The 24,016-nt window shown below is 45.3% G+C and overlaps 2 protein-coding genes across 2 annotated transcripts in view; one reads left to right on the top strand and one right to left on the bottom strand.

Annotated features, from left to right (window-relative positions):
• Window positions 1-24,016, bottom strand: part of LOC138582539 (matrix metalloproteinase-21-like) — a 205,475-nt gene that overhangs the window by 104,401 nt on the left and 77,058 nt on the right. The window contains exon 2 of the mRNA XM_069653910.1: window positions 8,496-8,843. Coding sequence (XP_069510011.1) covers window positions 8,496-8,660 — 165 coding nt within the window. The 5' untranslated portion in view covers window positions 8,661-8,843. The remainder of the gene's footprint in view (window positions 1-8,495; window positions 8,844-24,016) is intronic.
• LOC138582540 (uncharacterized) overlaps window positions 23,124-24,016 on the top strand; it is a 182,933-nt gene continuing 182,040 nt past the window's right edge. The window contains exon 1 of the mRNA XM_069653911.1: window positions 23,124-23,388. The gene's annotated coding sequence lies outside the window, so the exon portion shown is untranslated. The remainder of the gene's footprint in view (window positions 23,389-24,016) is intronic.

Genomic DNA, 24,016 nt, shown 5'->3' with positions numbered 1-24,016 from the left:
CCTGGAGACTACAAGAGACTTGTAGTGCCCCAAGAAAACAGACTCCAATGCTTGCAACTAGCCCATGAGATAACTTTGGCTGGTCACTTGAGTTTCAAGAAGACCAAGGAAAGGCTCTCTCTCTACTTTTATTGGTCTAAAATGGGGGCTGAGGTAGATAAGTATTGCAGGAGTTGCCACACTTGCCAAACATCTGGTAAAAGTGGCTCCAAGAACGTGGCACCTTTAGTGCCTCTCCCTTTGGTGGGAGTACCATTTGAAAGGGTAGGGATCGACACTGTTGGTCCTGTTGACCCTCAAACATCTTCAGGCAACAGGTTTATACGTTGTAGTAGACCATGTTACTAGATACCCTGAAGCAATTCCTATGAGGACTGTTACAGCTCAGGCTGCGGCTAAGGCCCTCCTTGGTATTTTTACCAGGATTGGGTTTCTTAAGGAGGCAATATCCGACAGGGTGTCTAATTTTATGTCCCACTACATGAAGGCCATGTGGAAAAACTGTGGAGTTACCTACAAGTTCTCAACAGCATGCCACCCTCAGACAAATGGGTTGGTAGACAGGTTTAACAGAACCACGAAGAGCATGATAGGAGCTTTAGCGGACCCCCGTAAGAAAAAGTGGGATCTCCTACTGCCATGCCTTCTCTTTGCATATAGAGAAAGCCCTCGGGAGGGAGTGGGTTACAGTCCCTTTGAACTTCTCTATGGCCATCCGGACAGAGGTCCATTGGCCCTGATCAAGGAGGGGTTGGAGAGTGCTCCTTCCCCCACGCCAGTCAGAGTTACTGACTATGTGATAGGACTCCGGAGGAGAATGTCACACATGATGGCTGAAGAAAGTGAAAACTTGAAAGCAGGTCAGGCTCTGGTGAAGCATTGGCATGACCAGAAGGCCAACATGGTTGAGTTCCCTCAAGACCAGCTAGTTCTTGTTATGGTACCAACAAGGCAGAGGGCCTTGCAGGACAAATGGATGGGACCCTTCAAGATTGTGGGAAAACTTGGAGATGTGAACTATCTGGTGGACTTAGGCAATCCTAAGGAGGCTCCTGGAGTCTTTCACACCAACCGTCTAAAAGCTTATGTCTGGAGACCAGAACTGGGTGCTTTGCTTCTAGCTTCAGCTCAAGAGGAGGAGGAGAGTGAACCTCTGCCTGACCTCCTCAGAGGTTTACCTTTAGATGAGCAAGTGGAAGGAGTTAACTCTCTTCCAGTCTCACATCTGACCGGCAGGATGAGTGCAAATTACTGTTAAATCAGTTTGCCTCCCTGTTCTCACTCTCACCAGGCTTGACCCCTTGGGGCCAGCATGATATACTCACTGGTGACTGTTTGCCTGTCAAAATCAGGGGGTACAGAATGTGAGACAATGTAAGAACCCATATAAGGAATGAGGTCAACAAGATGCTTGATCTCGGGGTAATAGAGCCCTCTACTAGTCCATGGTCTAGCCCAGTTGTGTTAGTACCAAAGGCAGGATCCAAGAAGTTGAGATTCTGTGTGGACTATAAAGCTCTAAATGCAGTCACTAAGACTGATGCCCACCCTTTAACAAGGACAGATGAGCTGGTGGATAGACTTAGTTCAGCCAAGTTCCTCAGCACATTTGATCTCACGTCAGGCTATGGCAAATAGCCCTGACTGACCATGCCAAGGAGGAAACTGCATTCTCCACCCCAGTTGGCCTATACCAGTTTAAGGTTATGCCTTTTGGACTAAAGAATGCACCTGTTAGATTCCAAAGGATGGTTAATCAGGTTCTGAATGGGATGGAGGACCTCTGCATGGCATACTTGGATGACATTGCAGTGTTTAGCCCTACTTGGAAAGAACATGTTGACCCCTTAGGATATGTTTTGCAGGCTCTTGAACAGGCCCATCTGACCATAAAGGCCAGCAAATGTCAAATTGGTCAGCGTAAAGTGGTCTACCTTGGGCATGAGGTAGGAGGAGGTGAAATAAGGCCTTTTCTCAGCAAGATTGAAACTGTGCAAAATTGGACAACCCCTTCTACTCAAACCCAAGTGAGAGCCTTCCTAGCCCTCGCTGGGTATTACAGGAATTGCATTGAGCATGATGGGTCTATAGCTTCCCCTCTGAATGTAATCTCCTCTCCAAAATTCCCTAAAAAGGTCAAATGGAATGAAGATTGCAATCAGGCCTTTGAAAGCCTGAAGAAAGCCCTTTGTCAAGCTCCAGTTCTCAGAGCTCCTGACTACCACCAACCCTTCATTGTGCAGACAGATGCTTCCAATATAGCTATAGGTGCAGTCCTCAGTCAACTGGATGAGAAAGGTAGGGAGCATCCCATTTGCTTCATCAGTAGGAAACTGAAGGAACCTGAAACAAGGTGGGCAACCATTGAGAGAGAATGTTTTGCCATTGTGTGGTCTTTGAAGAAGTTTAGACCATACTTATATGGATCTACTTTCATTATTCAAACAGACCACCAGCCCTTGAGATGGTTGATGCAAATGAAAGGGGAAAACCCAAAACTGCTCAAATGGTCAATCTGCCTCCAAGGGTTTGATTTTACGATTGGGCACAGGTCAGGATGTCACCACCAAAATGCTGATGGTCTCTCTAGGATGTTTATAACCGACTAGAGGTAAGAGACTCATCCAGGAGTGGATTAGATCCTCCTGTCCCTTAGTCTGGGGGGGGCGAGTGTTAGGGAGATAATCACTCTATGGCTAATTTCACTTACCTATAGAGTCCCCCAGCAGCTTTGCTGGATTTGAAGGGTTTGTTTTCTTCTCCTGCTAAGAGTGTGACTCTTTTTCCCACTCTTAGGCATATTTGCTATGTGTGTTCTAGGCTATTTTTTGTGTTTAATGTCTATGGGGTTTATCTCACCCCCATAGGAACCATCTGTATCCACATGTGTTACACAGCACCCTCCGTGCAGTGACACAGGGGTGTCGTAGCGACCCCCAAACATAGACTCCATACTCTGGGACTGACTACTGTCTCCCAGGGCATGTAAAGTCCCCATTGACTTTACTAGTCAATCTTTATGAACAAAACCAATACAGCCCATCTTACTATGGAGGTACTGGCAAGGGTTAATAGTTTTTCCCTTATGTTCATTTTCGAGAGGGTACTGTACAGTCCCTCTCTCAAAAGTTTCTGGCTGGTGGCAGTGGTTACTACCAAAAATATTTGACCGCGAATATTTCCCTAGGGGATTTTCCCATTGTTCGAGGCTACCACATTTACTGACAGCCTCTAACATACCGCCGGTTTATTTTTATATTAACTTTACTCCGGTAGGTTTTATTTGCCAGAACGTTTATATAAATTCTTTCTCGTGTCTTTCTTTAAACTCCTAACCCAGGTTGGGGATCTTTTGTTCGTCCTTTTGGCGGGCTTCTGCCAAGAAGCCCTCCTTTCGGCGCCACTGAGTCTGGGGTGGATCCATTGTGTGGGAGGGGGAGTAGGACCCCTGGACAGGGTAGCCTCAGCAACCCATGTCTCACTCTGCCCTGATAGGCTGGAGGGTCTCCCGCCAGGATGACGACTCCACTGTGTGAGTGACAGCTAGGCTGTATGAATGGGGATCTTCTTGCATAAAAGCAGGGTCCTGAGGACTGGAAGAGCAAGACGTCGCCACTGGAACTAAGAAGCTGAAGAGGAGAGAAGCCAAAGACATCTGCAACAACTGAACCACCGGTGAAGCCCTGCTGCAGCGTCTCACCACTTTTCTCCACACGACGAGAGAAGATCTTCATTTGCAAGAGCCTTCTTCCCTTGAGCTGGTGGGGCCAACCAGTTTGCCAATCACCTTCCTGGACCTGCTTTGGTCGAATCGCCAGTACCCAGTACTCGGAGACCGGATAGCCAGGCACCCGCCCACCCGGACCGTGATTTAAAGGAGCATACCTTTTATTCGTTGGGCAGCACCGTAATTCGAACTTTCCTCCACGACGAGAGCCTCTCTTCCTCTACTGGGTCTCCCGAACTGCAGGAACTGCCAGGAACAACTGCCACCGCAGGAGCCTCTTCTACATTTCAAGGTACTCTTTTCCTCCAGGCCTCCCTTTCCGGGTGGTAGTGCTAAAGGTGTTTTAAATCCTTTATCTACCTGTTGGGTTGTCTGCCCCTATCCTCTAACATTGTCTTTCACCTTTTGCATCCACCTTTTCGAATCGTTTAACAAAGACTTGACTGCAGCTACAAGAACATTGTGCTCCTGGGCTCTTTGCCCTGTACCACTGACTCTGGCACAGGCCTATTGCCTCTGGTTGAATTTGTTAGAACTGCCTTCTCTAGATTGCATCTCAACTAGAACTGTGTTGGTGCACCCACTTCTTATAACCACCTTCTTCGTCCCACTTTTAAAACTTGTGAAGTGCCATTTTGCTCGGTTTTCATTTAAGTATTATACATGCTAAAGTACTGCCTTGCCTAAACTTGTTCACAAACTTATGGGAAGTGTTGCTAAGGTGTCTAAGGATATATTCTTGCATAACTTGTGCTTTCCCTCCCTTGTGAGAAATTGCTAGAGTGCCATTTGTGTTTGGTTTTCACTGTGCCGTTTTTCTCAGTTTTCACTGTTGCTCAAACTCGTCTACAATTTAAACTAAGGAGTTGTGCATACTTTTCTTGACTGATTTAACTTGCTTTAATAACGGTGATTAATGTGTTAACTTAGAAGTGTGTAAAATAAATATATATATTCTTTTTAATACAATGCTTTGGTCAGTGTTTCCTTGTACCATAGTATTATGGTCCTATTGTGTAAACCCTGAATACTGCTCATCTCCCTCTTGAGATAAGTCTGACTGCTTAGCCACAGCTACCAACTAAATCTTTGTGGTACAGACTGATACCAAAGGGGATTTATTGCCCATACCTGTAGACTTAATCTTCTGTAGTGCTCCCTAAGGGAACTGCACAGGATTCTACCTAACACTAGACTGCAATAGAATTTGTAAAAAGACAATAATTCTCCAAATACACGATTTGATTATGGAAAATAGACCAACGAAAAGTGAAGTGGAACTCTTGTAAATACAGACATCCTGTAAATACACAGAGATTGTATATGCCATTCTGGATTTATATCAGTGAATATGTTTTCCGTCTTGGCAGATGGTGACTAAGAGATAAGTGTACATCCTTCAGTCAATCCTCCCATATTGGTGGCCATTTAGGAAACTGGGATGGAAGGGGGGATGGGAACATAAGGAATCTTGAATCATCGAATGACATGAGGTAAAACAATCAACATGTGTTTTTTCCTAATAAAATGAGCTCTTGAAATCTTTCTCCCTTTCTGCCCCTAGAGCCTACTAATCATTGTTCTCAGTGGTGCCAACACTTACCCAACCTGCCAAGCCCTGCAGCTCATCCTTGACATATATTCATGGTGGTTTCAAAACGAACTGAAGGAAATGTATTATTTATCAAACTCTTGATGCCACCAACTTAATTTGAAATAGAACACTCCGAACACAGCAGATGCATGGACAATTTGTAACAATCTTTTGCCAGAAAAATCCCTCTCTGTTGGCCCCACCACTCCGCCCCTCCACCATGACACAACACAGAGGATATGCACATGGTCGCCTGCTTATAGAAATATAGGGAATTCATATGGGTGTTTGGCCAATAGTTCATCTATTTAATACGAAATCATGCAGCTGTGGCCCTCCTGCAAGAACTCTTCATGTAGCAAAAGATAAGGATAGGCTGTTGAAGGGCTGGGTTAAGCATAATATTTTTAGCTCACACATGGGTCCTTCACAAGTGGTGTGTATCCTAATCAATAAGAACTTAAATCACTGGTTGATTGCCCAGCACAGCGACACTGAGGGTATGTTACCTATAAGAGAACTATAGATTTAAAATGTGGCTACACAGTGACATCTTAAGGATTGTAGTTTCTTTAAGGACCTGTCACAAAGATTCCTAGATTGACAAAAGAGTAAGAATTAATCTTACTTGCCGCATACTTGAACATCAGCCTGGACCCGATCTTGGATAGAACGTCTATTGGAAGGACACAGCCGTCTCGGGTGAGATCTGTAATTGCTAAAATGTGATAAATGGTGCCTCAGACACTCGACCAAAAAGATGTATTCTTTTTATTCTGTAGTACACAAATGTTTGCCAAGGATAGAAATGTTCCTAATTATTGGGAGCCTTGTACTGGAAGTACGCAATTGCCACAATGATGATATAGTCATTGCAGACCATCAGCGCTTAACATAGAGATTTAGAGAGTGAACAGAGCACACCATGTTCGTAGCTGATCATTTAACAATGTACTATTGCTCGATAACATGTTCACTGAGGAGATGGACACTGCAATAAGCGTATTCATGGAACCAAAGGAAGGAAGCATAACCTCAGCAAGCCTGCTATGGGATGATATGAAACTCTACCTAAGGTGCGTATTATCTTGTATTCAGCCAAAATAAGTAATGCCAGATCAAAAACGAATGGACTCAGATAGGAGCGGGCACGTTTGATGAGGACATGCAAACATAGCCCATCTGCAGATAACCTACAGAAAGTCCTGCACATGAAGAATGAAACTAATGAGTACTATTCTGTGAGAGAGGAGAAGTACTCTCAGAGGCTAAGTCATGATTGCCGTGAAAATGTAGAAGAATCCTCAAAACTACAAACAAGAAAACACTGAAAGTCAATAGGGAATCAGTCCAATAATCTGAAGAATCTGTCAAGAATTTAAGGAGGTCTATGAGGAATACTATACCGAAGACTGTCTAATGGAGCTGAGGGAAAGCTGACAACTACATCAATACGTTGGGATTGGGAAAGATCAGCGATGAGGAGGAAACTACTTTAGATCAATCGCCAGAGGACCTAAAACCTGACCACCTTAAAGGAAATAAGAAAATGGAGGAGTTGAGGACTTGATGACTTACCTGTAGAATTCTTCTAACATTTTAGTACCTGCATCATGGGAGCTCTCTTCAGAAGATATCTGATGAAAGAGGTACCACTTTCACAATTCCAAAACATAATCCACAAAAAGGGCTGTCCAAAGACAAGCTGCTTTAGGTATAGGCCAGTTTCCCTGCTGAATGTAGACATAAAACTATGCACTAAAGTACTGTTCATCCGCTTACTTAGAGTGGCCAAATCTCTGATGAAACCAGACCATATAAGATTCATTCAGGGCAGAGAAGGAGTACATACCGCTCGTTTGCTCGTGGACCTAAACAGGGTCTGTGAAGACATATCAGAACTCGTAGCAGCCATTTCAATCAACACAGATGAAGCATTTGATCGCAGTCGGTGGTGGTTCCTGTCTGCATGCTCTTAGCATGCTACAGCTTTGGGAGTAGTTTGCAAAGGATGATCGCTGTCCTGTGCAATGCTCTAGAGGCCTGCGTCTCTGAACATGACTGCCAGTCGAGTCTGCTCAAGGTAAGAAGAGGTAAAAGACAGGAATTCCCCCTCCTTCCCTTACACTTTAACTCAGTCATGAAACCACTTTCAGAGGATATTGGGGCAAGAGGGGACATTCAAGGAATAGATATAATTTTCCCTCAAAATCAACTGGCGCTGTATGAGGACGGTGTTCCCGACTGACATAGAAAGCTTGCTTCATGCTCTTTTCCAATCTTGGAACCGTGAGGGCAACTGTCTGGATAGAAGTTTAATCATTCAACTAAACGGTGCTACCCCTGTCAAAATGGAGACATGGTGCCTCATTTGACAACTGGCCAATGGAATAGCAGACTTGCACTTTAAATATCTTTAAATATATTTTCCTCATGACCTATGAAAGACAGCAGAGCAAACCTAGATGCACTCCTGGATAAACTGTCCGTCTCTTCGAGAGGCGTGATACATAAATGTTTACAACACTGGTGGCAAGGGTAGTTACAAAGATAGTGTCACCCCCTTGACAGAACATAGAATACCGAAGGTGCAAACCCAAATGATACAATAAGGCGTAAACACGTGAAGTAAGACTCAAGAATGACGCCTCCACTAAAGAGACAAGAGATGGGTACCACACCCCGCCCCCTCCCAGGGACACAGAGCTCACACTCAGTAGGACAGGGTCTGAGAATTAATCGGCAGAGCTGCCTTGGCCGTTGGTGGGTGCTGGAGGTTGCCTGGGTGGGTGTCTGCGTGGGTGTCTAGACACCTAGCTGCATGTGCTACTAACACCCACAGAGAGCTCAGAGTGAGGGGAGGAATACCTTGAGGTCAGAAAAGCAGGGTCTCCTTGTGATTCGGTCACTACCCGCATAAATGAGTCTCCTAAAAGCAGCTATCCTGTACCACCTCAACCATCATGCAATGGCATTGAGGGAAATTGATGGGTTGGGCCACACACACACATGGTTTTATGTAAAGAGACCCCGTAGAGCTGAGGGTGCCATAGTGCATGGAATTGATTAACCCTTTCTAGTGCACAGTTCAATCGTGTCTGTTATTACAGAGCTATGCATGTTTAGATCTAATTAAAGGAGCTGGACTACCCTCTCCTGGGACTACCCTCTTACCTGTGCTGCCTCTGGGGTCACGACTGCCTTTGCATGGGGCAAAGACTGCTCCTCGATATCTGAGTGATCCCGGCTGTGAAAGAGCTTTTCGGTACCAACTGGACTTGACATCAGCAGCATGGCGACCAGGACTCTGGCTAGGACTGCATGCGCCATTGTGTCCATGTAAACACAGGCCTGCCTGGGTGCAAGGCGAGCTTGGCTGCGATGATGAAGGTTCACCTTTCTCACCAGGCTGGGGGACTCCTTCCACCAATGGAGGCTTGTTTACTGGTTAAGTGTCTCTCATCTTCTTCCTGGAATCACACTGGTAGGGGTGTTCTCAGTGCCGCAAGTGTGTGGTTCAGCCTGAGGAGAGAGAGGAAAGGGTGTCAAATGGCCTGACGAGTCTCATTTATATCAACAAGCGTCAACGCAACAGAAAGGAAACACAGTAAGAGAGCGCAGAAGAAGCTGGCATGACCATCATTTATTGAACATCTACAAGTCACTGGCAACCAATGGTTAAAACTCTATCACAACGGACCTCATCACATGTATCGTGGCAGGTGTATAAAATGGCGGTACCAGATTTACTGCCTTTTTCACTAAACCGCCATATTCTGAGTTTGGTGGTAAATTGTGGAAATACCTCCAGCACTTGGCTGGCGGTATTATCTCCAGAAAAATGGAGGAATTACCTCTGGTGGAATCACCATCGGCACAATTGCTCCAAACACCACTCCATAATGGAGAATATCACAAACTCTGAAAATGGAGGAATACCGTGACGAACTTCGAGTTTGGTGGAATGCCAGGCAAATCTGCCAAACTCGCTTTGAGGCCCAAAATCTTCACTCTGCTCCGGGGGCGGCCACCCCAGGCATTCCACTGCTGCAGGAGTCCGAGAATATGCTGACCTATGTCCAGCTTCCTGGCCGTACACAGTATTACATGGGAATATACATTGCTCACCATTCTGCCAGCCAAGGGCAACGGTGCCCACTGCTTGCACCAAACCTGTATAACCCCCATGATGAGTTTCCTGCTGCCAACTGCACCTCAATGTTGCCATCAGGGGTCAAGTCCTAAAAATTAAAGTGGGGGGGCTCATAAACAAATGCAAGGGAATGCAGATCGCCAGAAAGTAGCACATCAATGTGAAAAATGCACTTTTCATTAAATTGGCTTTGCATAACCACCCAAATTGCACAGGACGAATGGCATTTGCCTTTCATAAAAGCAGCACACAAATAAAAGCAATAGAGGATATGTTCTTCTAATGGTGTTTTTGAAAACGTTAAAATATGTGCATGTTTTAAACTCCAAGAACAGTGGTGAAGTGTCCAGCCTACAAACCTGATGACTGTGGTTCGGTCCCCGTGATTGGCTTTAATGCATAAATTCAAAGAGGACATTCAATGTTTCTCATTTTAGCTGGGGGGAGACTGAGTCCGCCCTCTGAAAAAAGTGGGGGGACTCCGTCCCCCCACGTGTACCCTCGACTTGAGCCCTGGTTGCCATGATGGGTGTATCCTGCATCCTCCTGCCACACTGAACTTAATGCAATGTAATGTAACAGTGCCTATTTGAATGCAGCACCTTTGAGCAGAAAACAGGCCTTCCGGCACTGACGCATGCCTGAGGGGATACCGAGTGTTGTGCCCATGCCTGGGTGTCCAGCCCATGGTCTGTGGTGAGAAGATGACTGGGTGGGTTGAAAGGGAGTTGCAGAAAGCAGGAGCAGATACACACAGTAGGAGGTAGGTAAGGAAAGGAAGTGAGACAGGGTTGCGTGTGCTTGTTTCCGGTCGGGTGAGTGTGCACTAGATTTCTCGAGTTCACGCGAGAATAGGTGCGGAAAATAACATAATAACACAGTTATTACAATTGCTAATGGTTGCACACAGTAAATAATCAGAAATGTAGAATAATGAAAGTAAAATGCGGTGATTCAGTATATCAGTAATCGCTGATAAGAATGGATTTTTTCAGACATAACATCACGCAAAGTGTTTGAGGGTCAGGCTGAGGTCACGTGTAAACTGCCAGACTGCCAGGATTAGTTCCCGCTAGCATCCAACGTTGCCCTCTGTGGGTTTTTTAAAGCCATCTGATGTGTCCCAGGATGGTGACAACCTTCTCCACATGTTCCCAGGAATTAATCCTGACAATTCTGAGTCTGCCCCTAAACTCCCAGTTTTGGTTGCAACCCCTCCAACTCCCACTTCTTCATGATGTTTTTTACTTTACCCAGACATCTGAAAGGAAGTCTAAATGAAGGCTCTTGCGAAAACCATGGTACTCCTGAAAAAAGTGAGATCAATTGACAGGTGTTATGACTGGCTTTACCTGCACTCTGCTTTGTATGGATGGAATGCTGTGAGTGACTGATGTGGAATGCAGAGTGAGAGCATGTTGTGTTATGAGTGGGTTCCATGAATGTCAGTTGAGAGGATGTGATCACTGAGTGAGGATGCCGGTGGATGTTTCCTGTCCCTATGACTTACCTGACTTGATGTACTTTACCTGATGTACCAGGAGCACAGTAAAGAAGATGTTTGCTCCTACAATGATGTCAGTGGGGGTCATTACGAGTTGGGCGGTACGGGTTTACCGGCACCGGTAAGGATGCCTGTGCCAGTAAACCCTTACCGCCCTATTCCGAGGTCCCTTAGCGGGCCCCAGCAGTAACGGCTGGTCTGACCAGCCGTTCTTAGCGGGACCCGTTAAGGGACCTTGGAGCTAATAACGGGCCTGCAAGTTGCGGGCTCGTTATTAGCTCCTTCCCCATTCCCATTGAGCCCTGTGGGGGCTCGAATGGGAATGGGGAATGGTATTTGGCATGGGGATTTACCGGGTCCGCATAGGTCGGAATGTCCCGGTAAGTCCCCATTCCGCCTACCCGGACCCGGGTTTGGAGGCAGCCATGGCACTAATAGCGCCATGGCTACCTCCAAACTCGTAATGACCCCCAGTGTCATTATTGGCCAGGGACCCAACTTAACATTGGCGACAAGGATGCTGGCTGTGCTGGGGGGCCACACCATGAAAGGGACATCCACTGCCCCCCAAACGCTGAGAAGATCCTCTCTCAGGTAGGAGCACTGCAAGGTGCAGTGTGGACAAGTGAGGCCCAACCATTGAAGCATTGAGGCTTGGAGCTGTTGCAGCGTATTAGTGAGGCTCAGAGCCGTTGCAGAACAGTAGAGGGGTTGGGAGCCACTCAAAAGGCAAGAAAGGGGCCTGGGGCCCAGGGCTTGGAGCCCATTATGGTGCATTAGAGAGCCTGGGAGCCTCTTACAAAGGATTGAAGCGGCCTGGGGCACATTGACATTACAAGGAGACAGAAAGCATTGGTGAATGCTGCTGCGCTGGAGTGCTGTTGCTTTTGGAGAAGCAGAAGTGTTATAGGGTACAGAGGAGTGTGTAATAGCAGTCCGTACCTGTTGCTAGTGAAGAGGATGAGTAGTTCTGTGGATTGGTGGTGGAGCGTTTCTCCAGTTCAGTGCTGTGTGGGACTTGGAGTGCGGACTTGGAGTCCAGCAGATGTCCTGCAGTAGAAAACCTGGTTCCATTGCTGGGACCGTTGGAGCAGGGAGCTCTTTCCTCCTTTGTGTCTCACCAGAGGTGATGACGTTAGATGGAATGCCAAAGCTGTTGGCAATTATGTTGGTGTTGGAGGGCGTCATCCCTCTGAAGTTCGTGGAGGGAACAGTGAAGGAAAAAAATAAAGGAGGACCCTGCAACGTTGTAGACGTTGTTACGTGGCGTCTCTTTATTTGTGGTCCTTTCTTCTGCAGCAGCAATGTTCGTAGCGAGGATGGCATTGCAGGAAAAGTTGTGCCTACTGATAAGGGGAGCGAGCGCTTGACAAAGCAAAAGCAAAGCTGGGAGTCGCGGCGCACAGCTGAAAGGGAGCTGGTGAGGAGAGAAATGCCTCTGGTGAAAAATGTCGGGTGCGCGGGCAACCTACCGAGAAGTGATCGTTGACATCGAGGTGTTTCAAGTAGTTCGGTGGACAAAGGGGCCGTGTCCCCAGAGGTACTTTAATGGGTTTGGTGCTGTCAGGAGGAGGAGCGATCATGGAGAGGTCTCTTTTACTCTTTTTTCTCTAAGTTACCCCCTTTCATGTCTCTTCTCTTTTACTCCCTTGCTCTTTCTTTGGATATCTTTTACTGGTTCTCTTTTGAGGATGCATTGTCAATCATTAGTTCTTTTCCTATCTCTTTGTTTATCTTTTACCTTTTCCACCTGTAGGTATCTTGTGAAGGTTTGTGTTCACCTCTTTTCTTTATTTCTGTCCTCTTTATTATTATTGTTCTTTTTATCTCTTTCACTCTTTATAGTCTCATGAACACACCTTCACATTGTTCTCATATTATATTCTTTCTCTATCACTCTCTATCACACACTCCATGCCTTTTCTGGGTTCTCTTGTACACTCTCTGTTTGCTTTTTTCCTCACTCTCTATTTGTGTCTCCTATTGTCTCCTGTAGATACTCTTAACCTCGAATTATTTTTCTTGCCTTTCCACCACTAACTCACACTTTGTCTCTCACTCTCCCAGTAACTCGTTCTCCTTCTCATGTTCTCCTTCTCTCGCTGTCCCCTTTCTTTCAGGGTCTGTGTCTTTTCCTCTCTCACATTCTTCTTTTCTTTGTCTTGGTTTGTTATGGCATATTTTCTCTTTTTTACACACTCGCAACTTCCCTCCTCTCCATCTGTCCCTCAACCCTTTGCCCAAACTCTCACACTGTTACCATCACAGGCTCTCCATGTATGCCCGTTTCTCACTCTTTTTGTCTCTTTGTCTTCTCTCTGTGTATGTCCCTCTCTGTTTAAGCTCCATTATCTCCCCCTGTCTAACACTTAATTTAAGTCCCTCTCTCTCACACACTCTTGCTTTCTCTCTCTCTCTCTCTCCTGCTCTCTTTCTGGCAGTCAGTTTTCTGTCTTTCTCTGTCTCCATTTGGGTCCTTATCTATTTATCCCACTCAAGCCATCGCATAAATGCCAACATTCCCTATTCTATTTGGGTGATAGTAGTCTAATTGTGTTTTTTTCCTTTGCATTCTGGGACTTGGGGTCCTAGATTTCCACATTCATTATAAATCTACATTATGTGTGCCATTCTGTTTTTTTTCTCTTCCCATTAGCTTTGCTCACTCTTCATTATCCCTTTCTATTTTCTCTATGTATATTGGCGCTTGTCTCTCATTGCTTCTTTTCTTTCCCTCGTCCTCTCCCCATTCACTTCTTTTCTCTCTCTCTCTTTCTCCCCCTCTCTCGCCCCCAAGTCATGTTGCCACCCTATGTTTCCCACTCTGTGTGATATTCTCTTTTTTTTTTCAGTGCCAAAGCATGGAACCCCGCTGGTGGTGGCACACTCATTCTAAAGTTGTACCCATGCTCGTCTCCATTTCTTTAGAACACCCCCCTTTCCTTGATTAAAACATTAATTTTAAACACCCATATTATCGAAATCAAGGAGTCGGTAAAACAATTCCAGCACCCTTATACTTGGTAATGTGTTTCCTTCCAAGAGCTACTCAGACATCCCTCAATATTGCTTTATTGTATTCACAACACAGAAGTCACTGTTCACACAAGCACCTTGTGAATAAAATGTACACGCGTGCATGCATTACTAACACACTGTTTCCATATCCACAAAATAACCACATCACAGACTAGTCACCATTGGTAGGTTAATAACACTACTTATGTGGTGGAGTGTGCACTGAATGAGGGGCTTTGGAATGCCAATGTCCCCTTCCCAGTGAGCTGAGACTTCACAGAGAGGGGGGCCTTTAGCACTCTCCATTTCAGGAACGGTGGAGAAAGGGGGATATATGTGCTCCACGCCAGACAACCCTTGGGGCAGAACTAGTGGTGTTGCTAGGTCTCGAAAAGATTTGGGGCTAGGCTAATTTAGAGACTGTCGGGACTCTGGGCTAGCTAGCCTTTTGGTTGTAGACACTGAGCTTCTATCCAGGGCTACAACCAAAAGACCCGGGGCTATAGCCCCCTCTGCCCACCCCTAGTAACTCCTCTGGGCAGAATGTGTGGGGGCAGAGCCTCTAAGTGTGCCCTGCACCGTTTCTGTAATGGCCTGCCGATCACCATTTAGCCCCGCCCCCGAAATGTAGGTTTTGTTGGACTCCTGCTCCACTGCCACCAGGCATGGAACACAGATCATCTCAATGTATTATAATCAAGTACAGGAGACAGCTTCCAGAGAGAGGTATGTATAGCTTGGTTGTAACTATGCTCATTCCAAAACTACTGTTCTGCTGATTTTCGGTCACAGAATGTCTTCAGAGCAAAATTCTTTTGAAGCCCGGGTCCAGCTGGCTTTGTTTAGAGATGGGTAGGAAGGGGCAGGGGCTCTATGGTTACAGCAGATGAGTACACTATTCAATCTGGGAGGGGCCCATATCTGCCAACAGCCCCCATTCCATTCAGCAGCTGTTAGTTTAGTCCTGTCCTTCCTTTGCATTCTGGACCTGTAGTCCTAGATTTATAAAGGGAAAAGTTGAAATACAAGTTCTAGAATGAAAACAAATATAAAAGACTTGGCAAGTATCTCCCAAATAGAATGGGGCCTGTTGGCATGAGTGGGGCAGATTTGGCTCTCGGTTATGCATTGTGGGTAGAGAAGGGAAAGGTTAGGCTGAGGTACAGCTTGTGGACAGGTGATGAGAGGGTAGGCATGATGAATTGGGCGGGGAGACATGTAAGTGGTGAAGGGTTATTTTCTCTAACCTTGGTCGCGCGTTTGGTTTTTTATAATCTGGGATACTCTCCTGTACTCCAGCTGCGCTTGGTTGCAGGGGCACAGCTGTCCCCTCCAGCACGTCCCTCCGTACTTGCAGTCCTCTGCACCATGGCCTACTGGCTTGGGTGGATGCGGCCTACATCGGATCTCCACTCGCCAGCAGTCCTCCAGCTGCCGCACACGTGGGACTGCCAGGGTCGGCCATCTTGTCGCCAATTAATTAGGGGCGAGGAGACAGGTAAGTGGTGAAAGGAGAAGTTTATTCCATGATGGACTCCATGCTGTACCGCCACACCGGAGCCCCTCCAACCACCAGAACAATCTAGAACGTGGAATCCCCACTTACAACATAACATGCTGAGGATTTCAGTATAACACTTGGCTTTCCACATCGAAGCCTATCGCAGCACATTTTAATAACATTTGTACATCTTTGGTTTTGACACAATCTTGAGTACCATTACTATCATTTTGCTTGGAGAAGGCAAGTTTATTTATTGTTTATTTATACAGTGCTTATACACAGGTGAAGTGTTTCAAAGCGCTTCAAGGTGGGAAGGTAACAAGGGAATACAGTAATCATTCTTAGGCCTTGAATATTCCGAATGATCTAAACAGAAAAACTAGCATATTAGGCTTGATGACTTTTCTTATTTTTTTTTTATTTGTGACATAGTCAAAATTTGACTTTTTCCACAAAAAGCGAGACACAAGAAAATCATCAATATACAAAATACACAAGAAAAAAAAATAAAGATGAAAAAAAGGAGAAACAACAGAATCAGTTAATAAAACAATCTTACAACAAATCAATCATAAAATACAACGCTAAAATTGATGACGTTCATTATCTAATAAAAATATAGAATTTCATAAAAGAAAACAAGGGATAGGACTAAGGAAATGTCAACATGTTTCTCAGTATACACCCCCACTACATTGATTTAGTAACTCGACATTCCAAATTCATTATGATGTCTATTTCTTTGGGAAGGCTCAGACTTAATTTCCGAAAGGAAAAGACCTGTAATCCTTCAAGTCTAAATCAAGGTTTCGATCTCCTTCAAGAATCTCAGTACTTCCAGCACTAAGAAAACCTCATTCCCTTCCCATAATTTTTTCCAAAATTCCTCAACTATCAAGCAATTACAATTGTGGACAAATCGCTGAAGAACTTAATTCTCAAACTCTTGGCACCTGTGCATTCCATCAACAGATATTTCACTATTTGTTTTCGCCTCGAGTCACAAAGGGCACATATACCCTCACTCTCCACAGCTTTCTTTCTTATCCTGAGGGTCTCTCTTATTACCAAATTCATTTTAAACCTCAGAAAGTTAGTTCTCCAGTAATTATTCTGAACTTTTGACAAATACTTCGGTAACTCATCTAGAGGTCTATCAAGAGTTAACATATCCACAAAACTTTTCATTACCACAAACAAACATCTTTTTAGGATCCAATTGCTTTCGCAAACTTTTTCTTCACTTTTACTGGATTTTCAATTAACTCCCTTTCTGTAAAGTTAAATAGTATGAGCTGTCGCATGACGTTCTTTTTTAGATCATTTAAAAAGCGGTTGGTATTTAAATCCTAAAGACGCTTAATGTTGTCATTCAGAGAATATTTTGTTGGGACTATAATAAGCCTAAATAGGGCCATTCTTTTCCATTCCGCTTGAGAAGCTAGCGATTGAATGCCAGCTGGTACCTCAACCGTGACATCGATAAGGAGGGTGGCAGGCTTAGAACTTTTTTCCACAATCCGCCCTCCAATAGAGTCCAGAAGATTTTTATCATCATGGATTCCAGTTTCATCCCATAAATCAGAACTGGCACTACTTTACCTTGATAAAATTTCAGAAGGGGAGCCAAAGTGAATTTACAGTATTTATGTAAGATTGATTTCATCTGACTTACAACTGTCTGATTTTATTATTAAGATGAGTCTCAATCATTACAATCGTGGAATTTGCTCTAATTTGGTAACCTAAATATTTTGTTTCTTTTACTAGAGGCACTTTGATATTGTCGAGATACCACCCAAATTCTTTTTTTTACCACACCTCCCTCATTGGATTTTAAAGCCATGACAACAGTTTTTGAGGGATTTATCAACAGATCACTTACTTTAGCATATTTTGCAAACACAAGGATCAGCCTTTGCAGTCCATTCTCTGTATTATCCATCAGCATTATATCATCTGCATAACCTAGAGCACAGATCTTTTGGTCTCCCATCCATGCGGGTGCAAATGCCAAACCTATGAGGTCGTTCCACAGGTCTGCCAAAAACAGAATGAACAAACAGGGTGCCACTATACACCCCTGTCTTACGCCTTTAGTTGTTGCTATTTTTGAGGACAAATCTCCACCCAAGTTCAAGCAGACCTGGATTGAGGTGGCTTCATGCAGATGGATGACTATGGATAGAAACCCCTGTGGTATGCCCCATTTCTTCAATTTGCACCATAGCTTGCCTCTATTGATGGTATCAAATGCACACGAGAGATTCATCCACTCCACATACAGACCTGTTCGTCTTACATTGTTAGTAGACAATATTTTCAATATTGTGCCATTTAATGAGGTAGAAAGACCCCTGCTGAAGCCCGTTGGATGTTTTGATATTATATTGGATTGGTCCGCCCAGTCTTCCAAGTCTTTAAGGACCAGTCTGGCAAAGATTTTACTGTCCACATACATTAAAGCAATCGGTCTGTAGTTGGTTGGATTGGATCTCTCACCCTTTTAAAAGATTGGAATGATTATTGCATTATTCCATGAAGGTGGTGTTTTTCAAAAGCTCAGTATGTTATTAAAGAGGGCTAATAGAATAGAAGACCAAAACCCTGCTGACTTACATAAGATCTCATTAGTCAGACCATTAGGGCCAGATTCTCTTGATTTCTTTGAGCTGCGGGTAAAATCCTCTATCTCATTTTTATCCATGGTTAATAGCCACTTCTGACCATTTACCAACTAACAATCAATTGGATTAGATTCCCCAAAATTTAGATTGAAAATGTTTTATCCAAGTCAGCTCACCAGTACAATTAGACTGAGAGCTGGAATTTGTTGAAGAAGAGCTGTTGATTAAATTCCCAAATTTTCTGGAATTAGACTACATTACTGCCCCCATCTCTTTTCTAATCAACCTGCCCTTTGGAGAGGAGACCAATTTTGATGTTCATTTCGCAGAGATTTTATTTCCCTCAATATCATGTTGTAGTCACTTTCTTCCCATTTAAGCTTACGTATAGCACGGTTTAATTCTCTTTCACGGGCTGCAGTTTCTTGATCAAATCTGTGAAGATGTTTCACTACATTCCTCTCCCTTTTTAGTTGTGGGTTTTTCGATTTCCCAAATGACTTACACAAATGTACCTGGAGATATTTGTGGGTGGGTGATATTACTGCTAATGCTATTTCCCCTCTGATTTACTGATAGAACAGTGTTATGTGTCTCTAAATTGTGATATTGTCTGTAAATCAAAGAATAAGGAGAGAGGGATATGGTCACTAGACCCTTTATCTACAGTTTTACACTCCTTACAATTTGCAAAGAGCTGGTCTGACATTACAAAGTGACCTATAGTAGATGACTTCCCACCACTTCTCCATGTTTTGGAGGCTGGGTTAGCACCTTCTATTGACCCATTGGCTATTCGAAGGTTCCAATCTCCAAAGAAATTAGACCACAGACAACCATATGTGATAGAAGGAACCTCCTCACCAGCGCAGGAACTATTCCTTAAACAATTTGAGTTTAAATCCCCAGCCGACAGAATATTGTCATCAGGATATTTTATCGACACAAGTGACAAGAGATCTGATAGATCATCCAGGAAGTCAGACAGATTGGAATGGGCAGGGTTCCAGTGTAGACTAATTTATTTTGATCCATGGAGTTTTTAGAAATTAATTTTCAAGATAAGGAAACTATACGCAACGATGACCCAATGATGAAAAAGATTGCAAGCAACTGCAAACAGCTAACAACGCAAGACTTGATTCTGCACAGAAAATACGGGAAATTCTCTTATATCCTGATAATAAAGTTTTATAAGAGTAAGGTGTCCCCTATCCTGACTTTTGGAGCAGAAAGTATGTTTGGGTGTTCATTGGAGATTTGGGCCAGATGTGAAAGTAAGTTCTGGAAACAAATCTTACAAATACTGTTGAGTTTCCCAACTGCCTGTGTGTTATACGAGGTGGAGCTTTCCTCACTAAACGCAAGGTTAATTTGGAACAAATTGTCCCCATATAGAAATACCCTAGAAGAGGCTGAACTAGCTCCCTTCGAAGTCCTAATGGAGTCTAAAGAAATGCAAGACCAGAAGTCCGCTTTATCCTCATGGAGACAGCAATGTAAAGACATCCTATCCCAATTGTCCTCTGATGAAAAAACACTGCAGGGCAATCCAAAAGTAGTAAAGAAAAAACTCCTGCAATTGGATTGGATTGAGACGGTGGATAAAAGATTGAAGCACAAATGTATGGCCAACTCGCCGGTGGAAGCTAAAGGAGTCAATACAATTCCCAATTACATGACCATGTGGCCATGTAAACGCTTGAGGAAGTTGCATCTAAAATTCAGACTGAATCTATTCGAAACAAAAGAAATCTTGGTCCAAAGAAGAATGATTTATGACGAAAAAAATGAACTGTAGATTTTGCAATCACAATGAAGAAAATCTAAAACATCTAGTCCTCTTTTGCCCGCACCTAAGAAATATGAGAAGTTTTTTCTTGGGGAAAGAAATGGACAAATGTACAACCTACAGTAGCGAGGACTGGTGGCGCCAGATGCACAACAGTGATTGTAAAAAACTAACTCTAGCGCTCACAAGGTATTTGGAAAAGCTTCAAAATAAGTTGGGTGCAGAGAAGTGTCTTCTTGGTGATCAAGTCTAGTGTAGGAATATACAGTAGTTTTGCTTATTGTCCACTTTTTTATTTCTTATTAATGTAAAAGGGAAGATTTTATGTAAGTATTTATTTTGTAGTAAGCAATGCATTTATTTCAAAAGTTTAATTAAACTGTATGAAATAATAAATTTAAAAAATACCCTCACTGCAAGAATCCCTTGCCTACTAATTGGCAGCTGTTCGAGCCGGGATATGCAGGAGTTCCTTATCATGATCATCATACCACCAGAGGGTCTTCCCTTTGGAGCTTTTTGAGTCCCCTGATGAATTGTCATGAAACCTACGAGATACCATTTTTCCATGAGCCATGTCTCCTGTAAAAAGACGACATCATGGGTCTCAAAGATATATGACTCCATATTTTTTTCCCTAAGTGGAATGGAGCCCCGCGTATTCCAACTGACCACCCCCAAACATTGCTTCACTATAAAACGTCCTCAGCCATGGAAAGCTTCTGAAAAACATCTCTGATGATCCCCGGAAGGAGATCCTAAATCTTGTTCTTCCCTGCTCCTTCCCTCTCTTGTTGTTCTCCGTTGGGCTGACATTTCTCCTAGTGCAAGTGCATGAAGTGGTACAGTTGAGAGCAAGCTCAGGAGGGGGAGACGGAAAATGGTCGGGGGAGAAGTCAGACCAACTAACTGGTCCTAGTATGTTTAGGTCATGCATACATACAGACTGAGGTGCAGAGATGGGAGAGGAGGGGAACAAAGAGTCCGGTCCAACAGGGCCCTGGGGTAGGCGCAGAGAGGTTGCCCCGCTCAAGGAGCGTAAGTTGAAAGTGCAGTAATGTTGAACAAAGTGCAGCGGGCCGGAGGCAAGTGCAAAAGACTAGTGGGGGAGCCTGGGACCTGTAGGCTCTGGTGCCAGTACAGCGTGCCCCGGAGTACCTGCTCATTTAAAGCACTGGTAGGCTTTTATGCCAGAATGATAAGAAGATGCTAGGCACGGTGAGCTCTTGTGTTCTATTTTGATTAATTTCTTGCCATGTTAAACATCTTTACATAATATTCAAGAATATAGAAATCTTCATTGTTGTCTAATCTTAAAAGTCACTTGATTCCAAACAATTAGCTGCCCTTTTTCAAGACTGGCCATTTGAGCTGAGCTCCACTGACCTTTCTGCAGAACTAGCCACAGTGGCTCTTTGCCAAACGTAGCCCTTCACACAGGAACATACTACAAATGACCAGATGCCAGAGTACTCTCTAGTGTGTAACAAGCAGACCCACCCCATCTCCACATACCACCAGCCGGGCCAGAATGTACTGCCCGCAGGGGGCAAACCATGAGAGGGTCAGATGAAGAGGCCCCGCACATTTTGGACAGAGAGAGGCCAACAGGATGGGCTCTATGTTGCCGGCAAGATAGCTCAGCGAGTTAGGCGTTCAACCCAGTCAGCTGCATAGTGGCGGAGGAGGCAGGTTTAGGTGCCAGAGGGAGTGGGAAGTGCCCCTCGACGGCACCTGTTATTGCTAACATCCTTTCACTACTGGCAGGGTGTGGTGGAGGGAAGAGGGAGAGGAGAGGGTGGCGGCACATTGCGTTCTGAAAAGAGCGCAGAGGGTGATGCCAACCGTCACCAGCCACCCTCCCAACTCTGCCACTGTTGTTCATCTTGCAAGATAAAAGTTGAAATCACGGCCAGGCAGACTCAGCTCTTCTTTCTTCCTGTGTGGATAGACTGGGCACCATTAATGTGGGGGGCAATAAGGCAGAGCACTGCAGAACATGGAAGCCGCAGGAGTTGAGCATGAAGCGCTATATGAAATCGGTGTATTATTCTGTCATGAGCCGTAACTGAGTGGTGCAGTTTTTCTTCTGAGGTGTCAAGGGCCTTATCTGTGTAATGAAAACACTTGGTAGAATGCTCCTTTTTTTCTGGGCAGTGTATTCCGCTCCACCCTGACCTCCTCCCCGCTGCGGGCCTCAGAGGAGTCCCTGACACCCTCCCAGACTGACAGAAGGCAGGGCTGAAACTAATGGGATTCTTAGAAGACTGTGAGTCATCCACGCCCTGAGATAAAATAACATAAACAGAGTGGCTCATCCATCAGGGGAGCCGCCCTGGGCTGCAGCGGGCCACGCCCCAGCTGAGGCTGGGAAAGGAGCCCCTCTCCCGGAGGTGGAGCCGGAGGGCCAGGCCAGAGATCGCCCCTCACACCGAGGCCATTGTTGCTGCAGCTCAATGATATGCAATGGAGATTTACAGAGCGCATCTACCTCATTTCTATGACCCTTTGGCATCGAGGTATGTGTCCAGTGATCGCCGATGACCTGGACTCAATTAGAATTGTCACTGGGCAGGTTTGTGGGATTGGTGCCGTGAGAAGTCTTGGCAGGGATGTCGTGTACCGGCTCTCCCGCCACAATGAAGAGGGTCCACCTGGTAAGTGGATACATAACCATACGTTTCAGTGGCGGCCGCTTTCATAGGGCGGGGGGGGGCGCCGCCCCCCCACTCAGGGCCAGGAGAGTGGGAGTGTACAAACAGTGTGTGCCAAGCTGAAGTTGTGCAGAACAGATTCAGAAGTTCTTCTGAAATCTGTTCTGCATAATTTGTGAAATGGACGTGCAGCACAAATTCGTACTGCAAATAAGAAATATATAAATATCTGCCGCCTGCCACTCTTTTTACATCTTCATGGGCCGGCTGCCACAGGGGCGCGTCCCATTTTACACAACTTTTTTCTGTGTAGAGTGCGTGGAGCTTGCAGTTCCACGCACTCTACGTAACCCCATCACAATTAGGAGGCCGGCGGGGCGCTAGAGCGGTGGCCCCGCCAGCCTCATTATATGCGCAAACAGCGCACCAGTGTCAGTTGATGCACAGCAACAGAATGTTATTGGCTGTTTGCCAGCCAATGACATTGAGTGTGGGAGGGGCGATGGGCGCACGCTGCGTGCCTCCTTCACTTAGTCTTGAATCGGGCTGGTGTCCTGTTGAGTGGAAGAGCTGCCCAGCAGAGGCCGAGGCCCACGTGCACAGAGCACGGGCCTACCTTGGCATCTACTCAGTCCAGACCAGACCGCCACAGTAGACCTTTAAATCATTCCGGCAGCCGGCTGCCCTGGGGAATTCAGGGCCTTTGTGCTGGTGTCCTGTTGCGTGGAAGAGCTGCCCAGCAGAGGCCAACGCCCACGTGCACGGAGCACGGGCCTACCTTGCCATCTACTCAGTCTCGACCAGAACGCCACACAGTAAGCCTTTAAATCATTCCGGCAGCCAGCTGCCCTGGGGAATTCAGGGCCTAGTAGTTAGGTTCAGGACACAGGCAAATTGGTCTCCTTCACTGAGGAAAACTTGTGCGGAGTGCAGGCAAAGCATGCGGCCTCACATAAATTGTGAGTATGATAATCGTCGGCGTCTCTGGCCGGCCACGCAGCTGGTTCTGGGTATTTACTAAATGGCTCGACACTGGCTGCTGCGCTCATTAAGGGGCTCTGCTCGAGCCTATAGTCCGTTATAAATCACCGGCTGGGGTTATCAAGGCCTCTGATCTTTAACTGTACGGGGCGTCCGACTGTCTGCTCTGAAGCGTTAGCGTGAGTAAACTGTTAAGGATTAGCTGCGGGGAGTGGGGACGTGTGTTTCTGTGAGGACTGTTTAATCAGACTGTGTACAGTAAGACAGTCCTTCAATTCCAGAGGCTTTATTACAGTGGTAACAAAATGGGATTTCTTGACCAGATAGGGCGTCTGAAACTAAAGTCTGGTAGGGTTTGGGATGGAGTCACTGAGGGATAAACAGGGTGCTTCTAGTATAGAAGCCCAAGATTGCAGAAACTTTGAGAAGTGGACAGCAATACAGGACAATGGGGACATTTCT

This window comes from Ambystoma mexicanum, chromosome 3q (assembly GCF_040938575.1).
Source record: "Ambystoma mexicanum isolate Mex_15411 chromosome 3q, UKY_AmexF1_1, whole genome shotgun sequence".
Classification (NCBI taxonomy): Eukaryota; Metazoa; Chordata; class Amphibia; order Caudata; family Ambystomatidae; genus Ambystoma; species Ambystoma mexicanum.
The sequence above is the reverse complement of the archived record's forward strand: the minus strand, read 5'-3'. Positions and strand labels throughout refer to the sequence as shown.